Source organism: Gouania willdenowi, chromosome 14, assembly GCF_900634775.1.
Source record: "Gouania willdenowi chromosome 14, fGouWil2.1, whole genome shotgun sequence".
In the NCBI taxonomy this organism is placed as follows: Eukaryota; Metazoa; Chordata; class Actinopteri; order Blenniiformes; family Gobiesocidae; genus Gouania; species Gouania willdenowi.
Window position 1 is genome coordinate 8,814,622 of NC_041057.1, and position 16,472 is coordinate 8,831,093.

At 37.2% G+C, this 16,472-nt stretch overlaps 1 protein-coding gene across 8 annotated transcripts in view; it reads left to right on the forward strand.

The window, feature by feature from the left end:
* Positions 1 to 16,472, forward strand: part of nbeaa (neurobeachin a) — a 105,222-nt gene that overhangs the window by 41,051 nt on the left and 47,699 nt on the right. For all 8 annotated transcript variants that reach the window (XM_028467642.1, XM_028467646.1, XM_028467643.1 and 5 more), the window contains exons 9-13: positions 4,560 to 4,757; positions 5,083 to 5,216; positions 9,535 to 9,643; positions 10,735 to 10,887; positions 14,567 to 14,735. In XM_028467642.1, the coding sequence (XP_028323443.1) occupies positions 4,560 to 4,757; positions 5,083 to 5,216; positions 9,535 to 9,643; positions 10,735 to 10,887; positions 14,567 to 14,735 (763 nt within the window). The remainder of the gene's footprint in view (positions 1 to 4,559; positions 4,758 to 5,082; positions 5,217 to 9,534; positions 9,644 to 10,734; positions 10,888 to 14,566; positions 14,736 to 16,472) is intronic.

Below are 16,472 nucleotides of genomic sequence, written 5' to 3' on the forward strand. Positions count from 1 at the left end.
CTATAGAATAAAAATAGATCATTATAAGCAATATTGTCATTTTTATATATGGACAGATAAAGATAAAGTTGAAACTCAGGTAAAGTAATACACTTGCATAACTTTCAAAGCAAGAGAGCAGAAGAGAACAAACACTAAAGCAACAGAATGTTCCGTCTCAAAGTTTCAAACCAACTTTTGTGAAAGTGGAGCTGTTTTCAGTGCCTTTGTGTCATGTTTGTATTTCACTGTGTTCCTGATGTTTTCCACTTCTCAGTTATCATTCGCTGAGATGGACGACATCCCCGTTGTGGATAAGATTCTGATCTAACTGAAAGATATAGAATGTATGCACTGGGTTCACTGGTTGTTAAGATGGTTTAAGGATATATGGTAAAAAAAAAAAAACAAGAAGAAATATTTCAAGGGAAAAAACAAGCAGATTAAGGTTAAAGAGGCAAATCAAACTAATCAATTGAAAACAGCATGCACAACTAAATCTCTTTTGATTTTTTCCATCATCTGAACCAAGGAAAGAATATTTAAAAGAGGCTAAAGTTAGCTTATTTATGGTCTCTGTCTCATGGCTTGGCTCTGTCTGTGTGAGAGTTAAGATGTCACAACACCTTGCCAACGGTTATGCCTTTCCATTGTGCAGACATGCACACCCCCAGGCGACTTACAGCTTGCTTTATAGAAGGTGTTTAAAGCTGTCAAGCTGTTCCTGCATCTTGAGATTACAATAAAATGTCATGTACAGAAAATGGAGCATTGGCTTTGCCTCTGACAACCTTGAGTTGTGGCTCTGCTGTAAAAAAAATAATTTTAGCATTTAAAGCATGCATGTTATATAAATAAGATAAAGGACTGTCCCATATAAGAGCACTCAATGTGAGGTTTACACTTTCCTGCCTATTATTATCATCCCTTTCTCACACTGAAGCATCCTGTCTATGTGTCGTCTCTGCCACTAATAGCCACATGCTTTGGGTTTCTCTCTTATGAATACTGATTTGTCTCACTGTCGCAGCCCCACACTTTCCTCTCTACCTCTCTGCATTGTGCAGAACTGGCTCCTCAGATGCCCAGAAGAGACCATTAAATGGCCCAGTTGTTTCAGAGACACAGGCTTTGCTTCTGTAATAACGAGTGTGTGGGTTTCTTCTTCAGACGCCAAAAGGAGTGAGTTTGTGTCACAGAGACTGGCTCTTGTTGTTGTGCCACAAAGCTGTGTGTGTGTGTGTGTGTGTGTGTGTGTGTGTGTGTGTGTGTGTGTGTGTGTGTGTGTGTGTGTGTGTGTGTGTGTGTGTGTGTGTGTGTGTGTGTGTGTGTGTGTGTGTGTGTGTGTGTGTGTGTGTGTGTGTGTGTGTGTGTGTGTGTGTGCGTGCGTGCGTGCGTGCGTGCGTGCGTGCGTGCGTGCGTGCGTGCGTGCGTGCGTGCGTGCGTGCGTGCGTGCGTGCGTGCGTGCGTGCGTGCGTGCGTGCGTGCGTGCGTGCGTGCGTGCGTGCTAACCAACTAGAGTTGAGCTATATGTTGCATTAGCTAGTTGAGATCAATTATTGAGTTCAGTAAGCAAAAAACTGAGACGTTTTTGTTCAGTGACGTTTCTGTCTACAGGAGTGTGTGTGTGTGTGTGTGTGTGTGTGCAATTTTTGTATTTTGTATCACACACACTCACCGTACACTCCATCAGCAGCAGTCCCAGATGTCCCCATCGCACTGCCAGCCGTCTGCCGTCCAATTCATGAACCGTGAGAATCTATTTGAACACCTGTATTTTTTGCACATTGAAAGACTTCTGGATTTCCAGCAAATTCCAACATTTTATTATATAATTTACTACTGCTTTCTATTTGTCATATTATGTCTATTCAGACTGTTTTGATTCAGTGTCAGGCACTTTAACACAAATTAACTTTGATACTTTAGCTGAATGGGGGATCATTTTATCACCTGGCGCTCTTTTTGTTTTGCAACATAGTGAGAAGGAAACAGCTTTTATTTGCAGAGCTGCTTGTTTTTTAAGAAATATAAAAAGTCAGATCGGACCCAATTTGAAGCTGTAAGAAGCAGAAAGAACAAAAGGGTGAAGATAAAGCACATTATTGGTCCATCACATGCTTTTCCTCAGCGTGTTGCGGACCGTTGTGCCTGCAGGCAGTGCTCAGGGAAAAGTTAGTTGCATTGTTTTGCTCTAAACATGTAAAAACCTGGTTATCCCAGTGAGTTTTTTCAAACATCCAAACATGCCAATCCCTTTTCCCTGCTTTCTGTCTCCATATTTTTACTTATTTCTTTACTTCAGCTGCAGCTGTGAATTATTGGTAACGCTCAGAGAACAAGAAAAACAATCAAGCTAGAATTAGCTTCACTGATCTACTCTAGACTTTGTTTACATGTTCGAGTGGTTTTAAATAGAGCCCAACTTTGGTCAATGTCTGATGTTTTGAAATGTGCTCTGTAAATAAAATTGACTTGACTTGACCTATTAATCAACATTGGTCAATAGCCCGACCGATTAATTATTCGCAAGCTTTATCTTCAATTTTAGGCTTTTTTCTTTAATATGGTACCTTAAAAATGGCAACAAATTGTACAACATTGCTACTATGTCCTGGAGATCTTAATTTTGAAGGGTTGGTCTTCTTTCAGCTAACTGTCTGTGGATACAGCGTGATGAAGGCATCAGCTGATTGATGTGACTTTTGTGTGCTGTTATCACTTCAGGCCAGTGTTGTAGGCTATCTGGAGCAGTCAGACGTGTGCGCGTGTGCGTGTGTTTCTGTGTGTGTCTGCCACTCTCACTCTTCTGTGTTACAGACACTATGTCTTAAAGCAGATAAGGGCAACTTTTATCCCAGCGGGGACAACAAAAATGTGATTGTTTGATCCAAGGGCCACATTATTAACATTCATGTCAGTATTTAGAATAATGACCAATCTGAGCAGTAAATCAGTAAACAACAAAGGGTTTGTGCGTTTGCATTGTCATTTTGTCAGTTTTAGGAATCATTTTGTCTATTTTTCTTTTTGTGTGTGTGTGTGTGTGTGTTTTTTTAGGCATTTCATTGATTTTCTTATCATTTTGTGCTAAAAGAGTTATTTTTCTGTGTTCTTGTTGTCATTTTGTAGATTTTCTTTAGTATTTTTGTTGTAGCCTTGTCTGTTTTTCGTGTAGTTTTATGTAGTTTTGTTGTTCCTAACTGTATTTTTCTGTATTTCTGAGTAATTTTGTTAATTTACTTTGGGGGCCACTCAAAGCTACACCAAAAGCCACAAGTGGCCCCCGCGCCGCCAGTTGCCCATGACTGTCTTAAACCATAGCTGAGTAAAAGTGCAGTGAGGTAAAAGTGTTTAAAGGTCTCCTTACGTGTTTTTTCTCCTTCTCCAAAACTTCTGTGTATTTGAAGGTTTTAGAGTCAGCAAAGATTTCCACACCTGTGTCTAACTGCCCTGCGTCTTTAGCAGAGTTCCTCTTGATTTTTCTGGGACTTCAGCTATTCAGATGCAAAACCAGACACACACGAAGCACAATGTAGAAGCTTGCTCTGCAAAATTGCGCATTTAAATTTGTATATACATTTTTGCATTTAGGCTGTTTTTTTTCTACATATTAAAATCCAAGTCACCTTCACAATAAACCATTGAACATTTTACTTGCATTTATGATTTTTTAAAGCTGCGCATGGCTGCAGTTTAGGGGTTTTTTTTATGAAAGGCTTTTTCTGAGCTCGCAAAGTAGCACGGAATATGCATGTTGTGAATGAACACGTATGAAAACTCCTGTTTTCGTGTCTTAAATGTCTACAGATAACCTTTATTCAATTCCAATGCATAGGGAGTAAAACCATGCTGCTTACATTCAGCCCTTCTATAAAGAGAACCGCTCAGGGTACATTTCCTTTACATTATACTCAGATGAAAGGCTCAGTAGAAGATGGGCCTGCAGGTCTGTTATTGGCCCCGGGCCTTCCTGTGCAGTCGGACTGATTCAAGCACCCGGGGACCCGCTGCTAAAGGTTGTGGTGAACCTGCTGGCCTCTCGGGTAAATAATCTATTTTGAGGAGGTTAGCGGCCGCAGGAAACATTCAACCACTGACAGATATAAAAGAAGGGAAAAAACAGGAAAGAAAAAGGTGGATTTTGTTTAATTGTTTAAAAGTAGGATAAAAAAAAATAGTATTCAGCTTCCTCAGTCATAGAGAAGTCTGTATTACTCAATTAAAACCAACCCTGAAAACCTAATTATACTAATTTTCATTTACAGTGTTTTTGTGTGCGAACAACAAAGTGAGAGAGATCTATGTGCGCCTCTCGCCCAGAAACCAGAAATGTTCACCCGATCTGCATCTCTTATTCTGGGATAATTGAATTAGTGTCCGGGTTAGCACTGTGTTCATTACGCTAATGCTGTGTTGTTTACACACAACTTGCAATGCAATTAACTCGACTCCATTTTGGGTGATGAGTTTGCACACACACAGACACTCATACACTTTGGCTCCTATTGTGTCTGGACAAGTCATTTGCAGTGTTTTCTCACACTGTCTTTAACATCGTTCTTTCTTCATCACTGCAGAGCACGTTCAAGTTCAAGTCAGAGAGTGACATCCACCTGGCTGAGCATCACAAGCAAGTGTTGTATGATGGCAAGCTGGCCAGCTCCATCTCCTTCACCTACAACGCCAAAGCCACGGATGCCCAGCTCTGCCTGGAGTCGTCACCCAGAGAAAACGCATCCATCTTCGTGCACTCGCCACACGCTCTCATGTTACAGGTGAATTCACGCCACGGCACTGCTTAGCCAACTTTAGCTCAGCTGTGCATAAATAAGTATTCAAAGTGAGTTGAATTGACTGTAGGCTTCGATTATCAGATTCTTTTCTTGTATTTATCTCACTCAGATGAAAGCAGGTGTGAGATTTGCATAAAAACATCAAAAAGTATTTTCAAAGTATTCAATAATTTTATATTTTTCAATATAAAAAGTTTTTTATATATAGAGAGTTATATTGTATTGAAGCACCAGGGTAGTTTGTTTTCTTCATTAGAACTGTGTAATGTTATTTCACAGAGGCTAACAGTTAATTTCCCATCCACAGGATGTGAAGGCCATTGTTACCCACTCCATCCACAGTGCCATCCACTCAATAGGAGGAATCCAGGTTCTGTTCCCTCTCTTCGCTCAGCTGGACTACAAACAACTCAACGACAGCAGCGTGGACACCACAGTCTGGTGTGTGTGTGTGTGTGTGTGCGCGCGCGTGTGTGTGTGTGTGTGTGTGTGTGTGTGTGTGTGTGTGTGTGTGTGTGTGTGTGTGTGTGTGTGTGTGTGTGTGTGTGTGTGTGTGTGTGTGTGTGTGTGTGTGTGTGTGTGTGTGTGTGTGTGTGTGTGTCAAACTTGCTTGACTTGTTTGAACCTCTAATTTCTGAATCCAAGTACCCCCTTTGTCCAGCTACAACATTTTGCACAGAATAATATATATATATATATATATATTTATATATATAGCACAATGATGGAATGAAGGAGGGTTAACACACATTTTTAAGAATCTAAATTTGTAAATAAGTGGAAAGAAACCGTGAACGCATCACATTAATTTAAATGACCGTAACTCTGCTCATATTTGTTCTATCGGAGAAATTCCACCAGTTTATGAAAGATAATAAGTTGCTCTTTACATTGCGGTAATTTTACTCACACGTAACGGAAACATTAAAGATGCCGCTTTGTTTTGACGAAATCGACACAAGGAACAGAGAAAACCAAGTGAGTGAGAAAGAAAGAGATTAAAACAGACCAAATATCGGTGGATTTATTAAAAATGAAAGACTTTCTCTAACGATAAAAACCACCATGAATGGAGGTTCAAATGGATTTGAAAACAAAGGAGGAAACTGAGCCTATAAAGGTAAGATCAGTTTAATTTCTGGATCAATAAATGTCGTTCTGATTTTGTGGAGCTAGTCTTTGTGTACATTAATATAAGTGTAAATAGATGCTTTTAATGTGTGAGACAATTTAGGACAGAGTATTTGTGTGTTTGTTTGAACTTTGTGTGTGTCTGTGTGTCCATCTGAGCATATTTATCTCCATCACATTCAGTTTTCCTTTTGATGAACATGACATTATCTAACTCTTCTTTTATTTCTTCTTCTTTAAGTCCATGTAGAGTGGACACGCCCCTCCCTGGACATTAAAACCATGAGCTGATCCTAGTTTCCATCATCTGGTCTAGACCCATCACTTCTACAGACATTAGACAGAATAAAGCTCAGAGTCAACATGGGATGCACTTATTTATTGAAATGTATATTAAATGATTATTTAATTTTCTGTCATTTTATTTTTTAGATGTTTTTAATTGTTTCAATAATTTAGAGACTTAAGGAACAGATTGTTATAATGCATAATAAAGGTGATTTACTTGAGTCAGCACTAATTTCAGATTGTTTTTAAGTCTTTGTATAAAAATACTTTAACAGGACAACAATGATGTGCAGAGCTGCAGTAATGTTGGCTTCATACAATAATAATAATAACAACCACTGCACATGCCACCAGAGAAGCTTCCAGTGAATAATTTACAAATAAAAAAAAGTTCACTGATGGTGACATTGAGATCTCAATGTCACCATCAGTGAACTTTTTTTTTTTTTTTTGTAAATTATTCATTGGAAGCTTAGATATTGTGTGACAAAGATATCAAAGTTTGTTGTTTTGAGGAGTCATATTTATGATTAAAAGTTATGATTGTATTATATTCTAAAGTTTAGGATTATCTGGCTCGTCTTCCTTTCTTTGTTCACATCATAACTTTATATTTAGTTCTACAAAATGTGTTTACAGCTAATTTTACTGATTATTGTTACACATCATCCTGCATGTGCATTATATACAGTATAAATGTGTAGATTTAACCAACTGTTGGATAAACCATTTTATTAAATACAAAGCAAACGACATGCAAACAGAAAAACAAAGGTAGAAATAGTTTATTTAAATTATGAAATTAGTGAGTTGTTAAAGTGCTGAGGTGCAGCGGAGGGTCTTCTTCTGCAGAGACGTGATGATGAGGTGTCCGAGTAAAACCCAAAATTCCATGGTAATTTTGAGGGTATAAACATGCATATAAACACATTACTGGTATATTAACCCATATAAACCAAAAAATATAGAAATGGGACATTTTACGGCTGTAAATGTGTAACATATTACTGGTATTTTGAGAACAGGACACATGTAGATTTCTGAGCAATTCATTATAGTTGTGCAGGACTAACAGGAACTCCACATACTGAAAATTGGTATTGCCACATGTGCACTAACACGACACGACCTAAGAAGAGAACTAAAATAAGATTAAAAATAAATAAATAGTTGCAACAATTTGCAACTATTTGGCCAGGTTCTGCTGTCATAATATTCCCATCCTTGTACTTCCAATGTTTAAATGTTTTGTTTTTAAGGTTCATGTTACATTTTACAAAAGGTTGCACTTTATTTCTGGCTTATTGATTTTTGTTTGGAAAATTATTACCCTTTCTTTCAGACATTTCATTTATTTGGGCTTGTATTTGTAATGTTCTGTTTTTGGTTACATTTAGATGAATAAATTAATACACTACACTTTGCTCCCCAAGACACTGTGTTTGTTTTCATTCTACAGAGTTTGTGAGTATGTGTCCCAGAACACTGAAACACCATATATATATATATATATATATATATATATATATATATATATATATATATATATATATTATTTATACATTAGCAGCAGTACAATGTCCAATTTCCATATTTTTCTGGGTTATGTAATAGCCAACCACATGTGTCCTGTCCACAAAATACCAGTAATATGTTACACTTTTGCAGCAGGAAAATGTCCCTTTTCCATATTTTCTGGTTTATATGGGTTAATATACCAGTAATATGTGTTTATATGTATATTTATACCCTCGGAAATACCCGGACCTGATGATGAGCTGCTACACTCCATTACTGTCCCGCTGTCGGCTGATCAAAGAGAAGTCCTGACGGTCATGTTGTCCTCTTCCTCCATGAGTTCTCTGTGGTGTTGTTCATATATATATATATATATGTATATATATATATCAGGTAACGCCAACTCTGAACTTTTCATCAGCTAACGAGCACTTCTGACACCGCTATCATTGCGGAATGCAGATGTTTATGTGCCGTAAAGCGTCGCGCGGTACCAACGTCATCACATTTTGCGCGCGGGTCGAGTCGAGTTGTGCGTGCGCATGCGCGGCCAACCGTGCCAGTCTGGCACGCTGTTTGGACCACCTCTTCCAGCAGGACCATCGGGCCGTTAAACCCCCTGCGGTGCAGTTCACACCTACACAGGCCAGACATTGGCCCCCCATGGTTTCACACATGCACAGAGCTGGTTAGGAACGGCCCTGGTTGCCAGTGTGAGTACACCCTAGTGAGTCCATCTCAGCGCTAGGGTCTCACAGCAGCAGCACTCATTCAAACTCCAACCGGAGTGTTAAGCTGCTAAGTCACTTTCTCCTCCTTCATTGCTCTTCTAACTACAGGAATAGTGCATTTAATATGATATTCATTTGTTTTCTCCAACCGCTGTGTCACATTGTGTCACAAACACGTCAGATCAGCAATACGGGGCAATATAACAGATTCGCCAATGCGCTAAACCACAAGAACGGAGTACACCTCTGCATAAACAAATAGTGCTCACACTCTGTATTTAGTTTTACCGGTAGCCATCACTCCTTCGCTAGTAAGAAAAACAATAGCGGACTTTCGCAAAATATTTCATCAGGTTGGGGGTGGAGTCCATGCGTGGCGTTACCAGTGGAGGGGAGGGTATTTTCTTTCCTTGAGGTTTTGTGATGTCACAAACCCTGCAAATTTGAAACTGAGCAATTTTCTCTGTGTTGTAAGACTTAAAAAGACCACAAAAAAAAATGAGTGGATGGATTTATTTCACATTTCATGTGCTGGTGGACACTCAAGTTACCTCATATGTCATCAAAAGAACTGCAAAAGTGGATTTTTATTAATATGTCCCTTTTAAAATCCCCATCATTTTCATGCTTTTATTTGTAAATATTACTCTCTCTCTCTCTTTTGCGGATCGCAATTCTAAACTATCTGATAACTTTAAATAGTCTTAATAATCGACACCTACTAGCCCTGAATCTAGAAGAGATTTTCTCGTCAAAGGTTAAAAACAGGGAGGATCAGTGATGTTAAATACAGAAACTTATTTTATTTACTCTGCAGCCCTAAGTAGGCATGCAGGTGTTCTCAGCACGAACGGGACAATAGGGTCATTTTTACATAAGCAATGTGTTTGTATTCTTCCGCTAGATTGTCCTGATACACTCCATCATTTGAGCGTTAATGTAATGACTTATCTCAGCATCATGTTTGGTGCAGGGAAATTATCTCAGGAAATTAACAGTTAGGAAGTGGAAGAAAGCAGCTTAAAAAAAAATGAATAAAGTAAGTGAAGGAAACTAAAATCTTTTCATTTTGTTGCTTGTGTGTGTTCCAGTGCTACTCTACTGGCGTTCCTAGTGGAGCTGTTGAAAAGCTCAGTGGCCATGCAGGAACAAATGCTGGGAGGGAAAGGCTTCCTGGTGATTGGGTACTTGCTGGAGAAGGTCAGTGCATTGTAAGGTTGTGTTATGTTTACTAGTTGGTGGTTCTTGTATTACTTGTTTTTTTCTTAGATCTTTTGCATCACCAAAAAAATAGGAATGTCTGTTATTTAACTTAAAATATTATATACAACTAAGTAAATGTGTTTTTGCTGCTTCCTGTAATGCAGTTATTGCATATTTATTTATAATTGCACACCCTCTGATTGAGAGTAACACTTTACAATAAGGGTTCCTTAATTAACGTTAGTTAATGCATTACTAAGCAACAATTAACAGTTGGGGTGGGGCATGAAAACGAAAATGTAATGACCTCTTTGCTTTCTTTAGTTGTGTTACAAAATCAGCAGTGTTGAAGAAGAAAATGAAAGTGCAATTTTGATTATTTATTACCAATTTTCACTTATGAGTCAAATAATGCAGCTCCAACCTTCAATGCATTAGCCTTTCTGCTAATGCATTTTAATTTTCAAATGTTCAAATTGAATTGTGCTACCTATTTGCTGGGCCATCTTTTGAAAATTAAAACTTAAATGTAATTTCCTTCATCATTTTAATGAAGTTACAAAATGAGCAACCTTGAAGAAGAAAATGAAATTCATTATTCATTTTATTTATGAGTTTAAAAAAGAATGCAGCTATATTCTGAAAATGAAAAAGCATTTCTGTTAATCCATTTTAAATTGGATTATGGTACAGATATGCTTCCATACATACATGGGTGGCAATGAGTCTTTCCACTTTTGTAAAATCATCCGTCAAGCAAGAATGGTGCAGAAAGCTATCAGCTATTAGGCTTTTTCTCACCTAAATTGGCAGCTCTCACAATCACTCCCAATACTACAATGAATGGACACGGTTCCTCTGTAGTATTACATATTGTTGACAGAGTTTTTAAAATAGATTCCCAGAAATTGTTCAACTTTGGACACAACCAAAACATGTGTTGTTAGCAATGTAGGGTTAGCAATTGTTGCGTTGTCTGACAAATTAAAAAAAAAAAAAAAAAAATTCAATTTATGAATCTTAAAGCTTGTTTTTGTAAAAAAAAAAATAAAAACAAAAAAAAAGGAATATTGTTAATTTCTGTCCAGTCGTCACGAGTCCACATCACCAGAGCGGTGCTGGAGCAGTTTCTGTCCTTTGCCAAGTATCTGGATGGTTTACCTCACGGTGCGCCCCTCCTCAAACAGCTCTGTGACCATGTCCTTTTCAACGCTGCCATCTGGATACACACTCCTGCCAAGGTCTGTTGGTTTAATACAGCTCTCAAAAGTGTGTGTGTGTGTGCGTGTGCGTGTGCGCGTGCGCGTGTGTGTGCGCGTGTGTGTGTGTGCGCGTGTGTGTGTGTGTGCGCGTGCGCGTGTGTGTGCGCGTGTGTGTGTGTGCGCGTGTTTATGACCTTGCTGTGAAAAAGATAAAGAAGTGATTTCTGGCAAATGGTTAAGAAAGACACGAGAATATAAGTGAAAGTTGTTTTTTGGGGTAAGCATTATAAAACAGAAAAGAAGTAGGAATTGAAATTTTAGTGGCTATTGCCCTTTACAGTGATGTCATAAATGTGGTTGGACGACAGGGAGCGAGGAGCTAAGATGGAGCAGGAAAAAAGTACATGACATGTAACTAACAAACAGAAATGTGACATTTAAAAAGAGCGGAGACATTGAGGAAGGGATGTGTTTCTTGTTTTAAACTCTATAGATGTAAGCATTCCCGCAGGGCTGCTCTGCTCCTGCCTTTATGAATTTCAAAAGTGCCCCTCCCTCCCGCTGACCCTCAAATGTGATTGGCTGCAGAGGCACAAAGTAGGAAAAACCCAAAGAGACGAGGACAGGGCTTTTGATGTTGCTCTTGAGAATACACAAGTGTGAAAGTCCAGATCGAAAACAGCAGAAAATCAATTGATTTTTTTGCCATGTGAGCATATATATATATTTTATTTATTTATTTATTTATTTTTTTTTACTGAGTGATATTACAGCAGTGTTTTTCAACCTTGGGCTCGTGACCCCATGTGGGGACGCCTGGAATTTAAATGGGGCTGCCAGAAATGTCTATTAATTGATAAAAGTTATTACCGATTGAAAATATATTTTTACATTTAAAAAAAAAATGTATCTAAAACAACACACAATACTAAACAACTGTATTCTATATTTTCACTTTGTTATATATAAATCTAATTAAAATAAAATGCAGTATAAAGAAAAGGAATAAAAATAAAATAAATGAATCAATTAAACACATTAAATTAAAATAAATAAATCAAGTTAAATATGGTATGAACATATCTGAGCTGGTGTATCTTGTCACGTTGTACACCAACCCTAGTGTTTCTGTATTTGTTACATAGAAAAACAAACATGATCAAAAATGTAGTCTACAAAACAAAATCTCAATTTTAAATGCGACCGCCTGAAATGTCTATTAATTGATAAAAGTAATTTCAGATTGAAAATTTATTTTTACATTTTAAGAAAAAATATGGGGTTTTTTTCAAATGAAAACAACACACAACTATTAACAACTGTAAAGTGTATCTACATTTTCACTTTGTCAAATATAAATCTAATTCAAATACAATGCTGTCAGAAGAAAAGGAATAAAAAAACAATCAATAAATCAAATTAAGTAAATTAAATTAAAAATAAATAAATCTGATTAAATGTGGTATGAAAATATCTGAGTTGGTGTATTTTGTCTTTTGTAATAATAATAATAACAATACATTTCATTTGGAAACCATCATCTTTCAGGTCAACCATGGTCACTTTACAATGCATTGTATGAACCCACATTAAAAGATAAGCTAAAACAGTATAAAAACACCAATAACAGTTAAGCTAAAACTCTAATCCTAGCTACTCTGTATTTGTTATATAGTAAAACAACAATAAATAAAAAAAATAAATATATATATATCTTTGGGGTCACCAGAAATTTGTGATATGGGAACCAATGCATTACAGTAAATAATTGGGAGAGTATGACCCCATGCAAGTTTACAAAGTAAAGCACACAGTTTTAATCTTTTTATCTCACTTTCTCTGTTCTGTTCGACCTTCCATGTAGCCTTACTCTTATTTACTCTCTAGGGTATTATAATTACACTGATTATTGCCAAGAATAGCCTCAGATCTGCTCAGCAGCTAATAAAATTACATCCCGTGTGACATGTCCCCGCTTGCCTTTTTTAAAATTATGAACTGCTTGTGATTTCCATCATCAAGCATTTACTTTAAACGTAAACGTGGATTGAGATATTCTGCCGACACTTTAGCTACAATCAAGCAAACGTCAAACTGGAGTTCCAGCTGAAGTGAGCATGAATCACACCAGGAGGCTCAGTGTGTGAAATGACAGGTAATGAAAGCTGCGTGAGTTCGCTGAGTGCGCTCTTCCTGCTCGATGAGCTGTGATGGTCAGACTGGTGGCACTTGGCTAATTTCATCCCTTTAACAGAGCTCGCTCATTAGCATCATCGTCACTGAGTGTGATGAGCTCAGAGATTTATAATCATACAGCCGAGATGTGTGTACGTGCCATGGATTGGTGAAAAGTGGAGTTACAGGACAGAAGGAGCATTTGGACTCACAGGGTGGGGCTCAATTATATTTTTCAATTACAATTACGTCGTAATATTTCCATGTTCAATTACAATTCAGTTATGATTACGGTGACTGGTATATTTTCCCAATTACAATTAGGATTGTAATTGGGAAACTCACTTAGAGTTATGTTCTCAATTACTAAAATTTAATTGTAATTAATCACAATTGCTCAGTCTGAAATAAATAACCACAAAAAACGTGCTCTTGCTCTTGTGTTAGCTTTCTGTTAGCATCTCTTATGATATGGGTTTTGGCCCATGTCTTAAATCACCTGTAAAATACACTAAAAATATTATTTATCATCTAATTTGCTTTTCATCTCATGTTTACCTTGTTAGGCTTCCTTATCCATGAAAATATTGGTATTAATGTTTTTGGTGTGGGCGTCTGAGCCTTTTTTTCTGTCAGTATAGCCCTGGATTTATTATTATTTTATTTAATTTTTTAATGGTTAAAAAGATCCTCAAGAGAAGTGACAGGTAGTGGGAAAAGTTGACATGGAACATATTTTAATAATTATTAACTACGTATGTGTGTAAACCATAGAACTGTCACATGGTTTCTCAGGTTTAATGACGTTTTAATTTACAATTTTATATCATTTCCATGCCAATTACAATTACAAAGTCAATTATCTGAACTAAATTACAATAGCAACAGATTTTTAAAAAAATTATAATTATGTCATAGTTTTAATTAAGTATCAGTTACGTGATGACAATTAAAATTGACCCCAACCTTGATTTGGAGTGTGGCCCTCTAAACCAGGGGTTCCCAAACAGGGGTACGTGTACCCCTAGGGGTACATGAGCACATTGCAGGATGTACTCACTTACTTTAGAAATAATTGGGAAATGTTCCTAGCTCCTTTTTAGGTAATTCTTTGGAAAATTCAACACAAACTAACAGTACTATTGCTCAATAAAATATGATATTTTATTGAATTTTTTTTTTTTAATAAATTCCACTTTAAATTAGACTAGTTATTTTTAATTTGTAGATTTAGCCTTAGAAAACCAATGTTCAAGACACATTTAGGGGTTTAGGAGAGCCTGCTGAAATTATGGAGAGGGTACACATTACATGATGAGGGGGTACACATCATTTGACAAAAATGCAAAGGGGGTACACAGGGAGAAAAAGATTGGGAACCACTGTTTTAAATTGACGGAGAGCCTCAGATATAAAAACAAACAAACAACAAACCAAAGCATTCCTCTTCTTTTTCTGTGCGTTGTTTTTATCATGTGTGAACGTTTCTATGCTGTATTATTTCATCTATATCTAACCCACTGTGTAAACAAACTGTTTGCAGGTGCAGCTCTCTCTCTACACATACCTTTCATCAGAGTTCATCGGCACAGCCACCATCTACACCACCATCCGTCGCGTCGGCACGGTCCTGCAGCTCATGCACACTCTGAAGTACTACTACTGGGCCATCAACCCTTTGGAGTGCAGCGGAATCAGCCCCAAAGGCCTCGGTATGTTTTCCACCCACACAATTTAGACGAAAATGTCCTTTTGAAACATGTGGTTGTGGAGCAGTAGGAAATTGATAGTGAAAACCAGACCTCCCACTATTTACCTCATCCATAGGTGTGTGTTTGTTTATTTTATTTATCTGTTGTCAACCGGGAAAGTACCACATCCACTTAGGGCTGGGCCAAAAATCGATGTAATCAATTTATAGAATTTGTAGATAAAAACTATTTTTATTTTGCAAGTTCGAGTTAAAAAAAAAAGTAATAATAATAATTTTAAGTGTTTATTTTTTTTTTTTCCCAGCACAGTTTTTTTGGACTTTTTTGCGTTCCGTCCTTGTGGGTTACTGTTGCGCGATGTGAGCCAGCCCCCTCTTTGTTTACAATTGTTTACCCTGCATTTGCGCTATGCTGAGATGCTAATTGTAATGTTATATGTTATAAAATATGTAGTTATCTGATTTCTTAATCAGAAAATTGAAGCTACTGTGAAGTTGCTGTTGCACTTTTACTTAAACCTGGGTTAAAGCTTGAAATGACAGAGCCTCATTTACTTTTTATTTTTGGATTGTTCTATGCATTTTAACTCTTGAGGACAATCACAGCAATAAAGTTGCACTTTTGATAATATATCTGATGTCTGCAGTCATTTTTAAGTGCATTGAAATTTAAAAATCTGAGATTTTTTTTCAGGCAAAATCCCCCAGCCCTACATTAAGTCTTTAATATCATTCCAACAGATTGTTGCAAAACCCTTATAGATAGGATTATAATCAGCAATATATCATTGTATATTTATGTCGTTTAGTATTTTCTGCACTTAAATCTAGATATTTATTCAGTTAACCATCTTAAGTGGTGGTTGTAGCTTGTGCACAGGAATCAAAACTGCATGTTTTAAATGCATTCCTGCTTCAACAGAATTAAATCTGGTGAATGTTTGATCATGCAGCTTTGCAAAAACCCTTATATGATGTACTAGACAATTTAAACCTGTAGGATTTAACACCCTCCTTTCAGCTTAAGCCTACCCCAACAAGTTCAGTCTAACTAAAACCCTAATAAAGCACTTTACGCTAAGATTTAATGCCTTACATCAACACCTTTTATTGTGAAATACAAGGCAGGTGTCTATAGTATGAGTCATCTTATACTCACAGAACACACTGCATTATGGGTGATTGTATTAGTTGTTAAACCCACTGTTGTTGTTAAAGCCGGTACATGATTTTGGCCTTAATGGAGAGAAAGGATCAAATTCTCACATTCAGAAAACACAACACAGATATTTGTTGGAATATTTGATCAAAATGACTAATTAAAAAAATATTTGAGACATAAAACAAATTTTGAAAAGTTATCTGACCATGTTAACACAGCCCACACACCAGAGCATCGCCATGTTAGTATTGGCCTTTTGCAACATTTTATTTTTAATTTTGCCCAGGACCCTTCACTGGCTATGAGTATGCATCCTCTGTTGCCGTGGCAACAGACACATTTGATTGTCACATCCAGGGGAGCTGTCGGAATTTAATGGAGTGGCTTTCTTGCTTCTTCTCTGATGATATTACACTTCCACCGCTGGGACTTAGCTCTACAAAGACCCAGCGAAGACGGTACAGCAATAATTATCCTTAGACGGAAAACAACTGCTGTTCAAAGCTAGAGGCTGCATGATGTGGTCGCAAAGCAGGCGCCTGTGTGTACTTGACTGTACTGTATGACTGCGATATG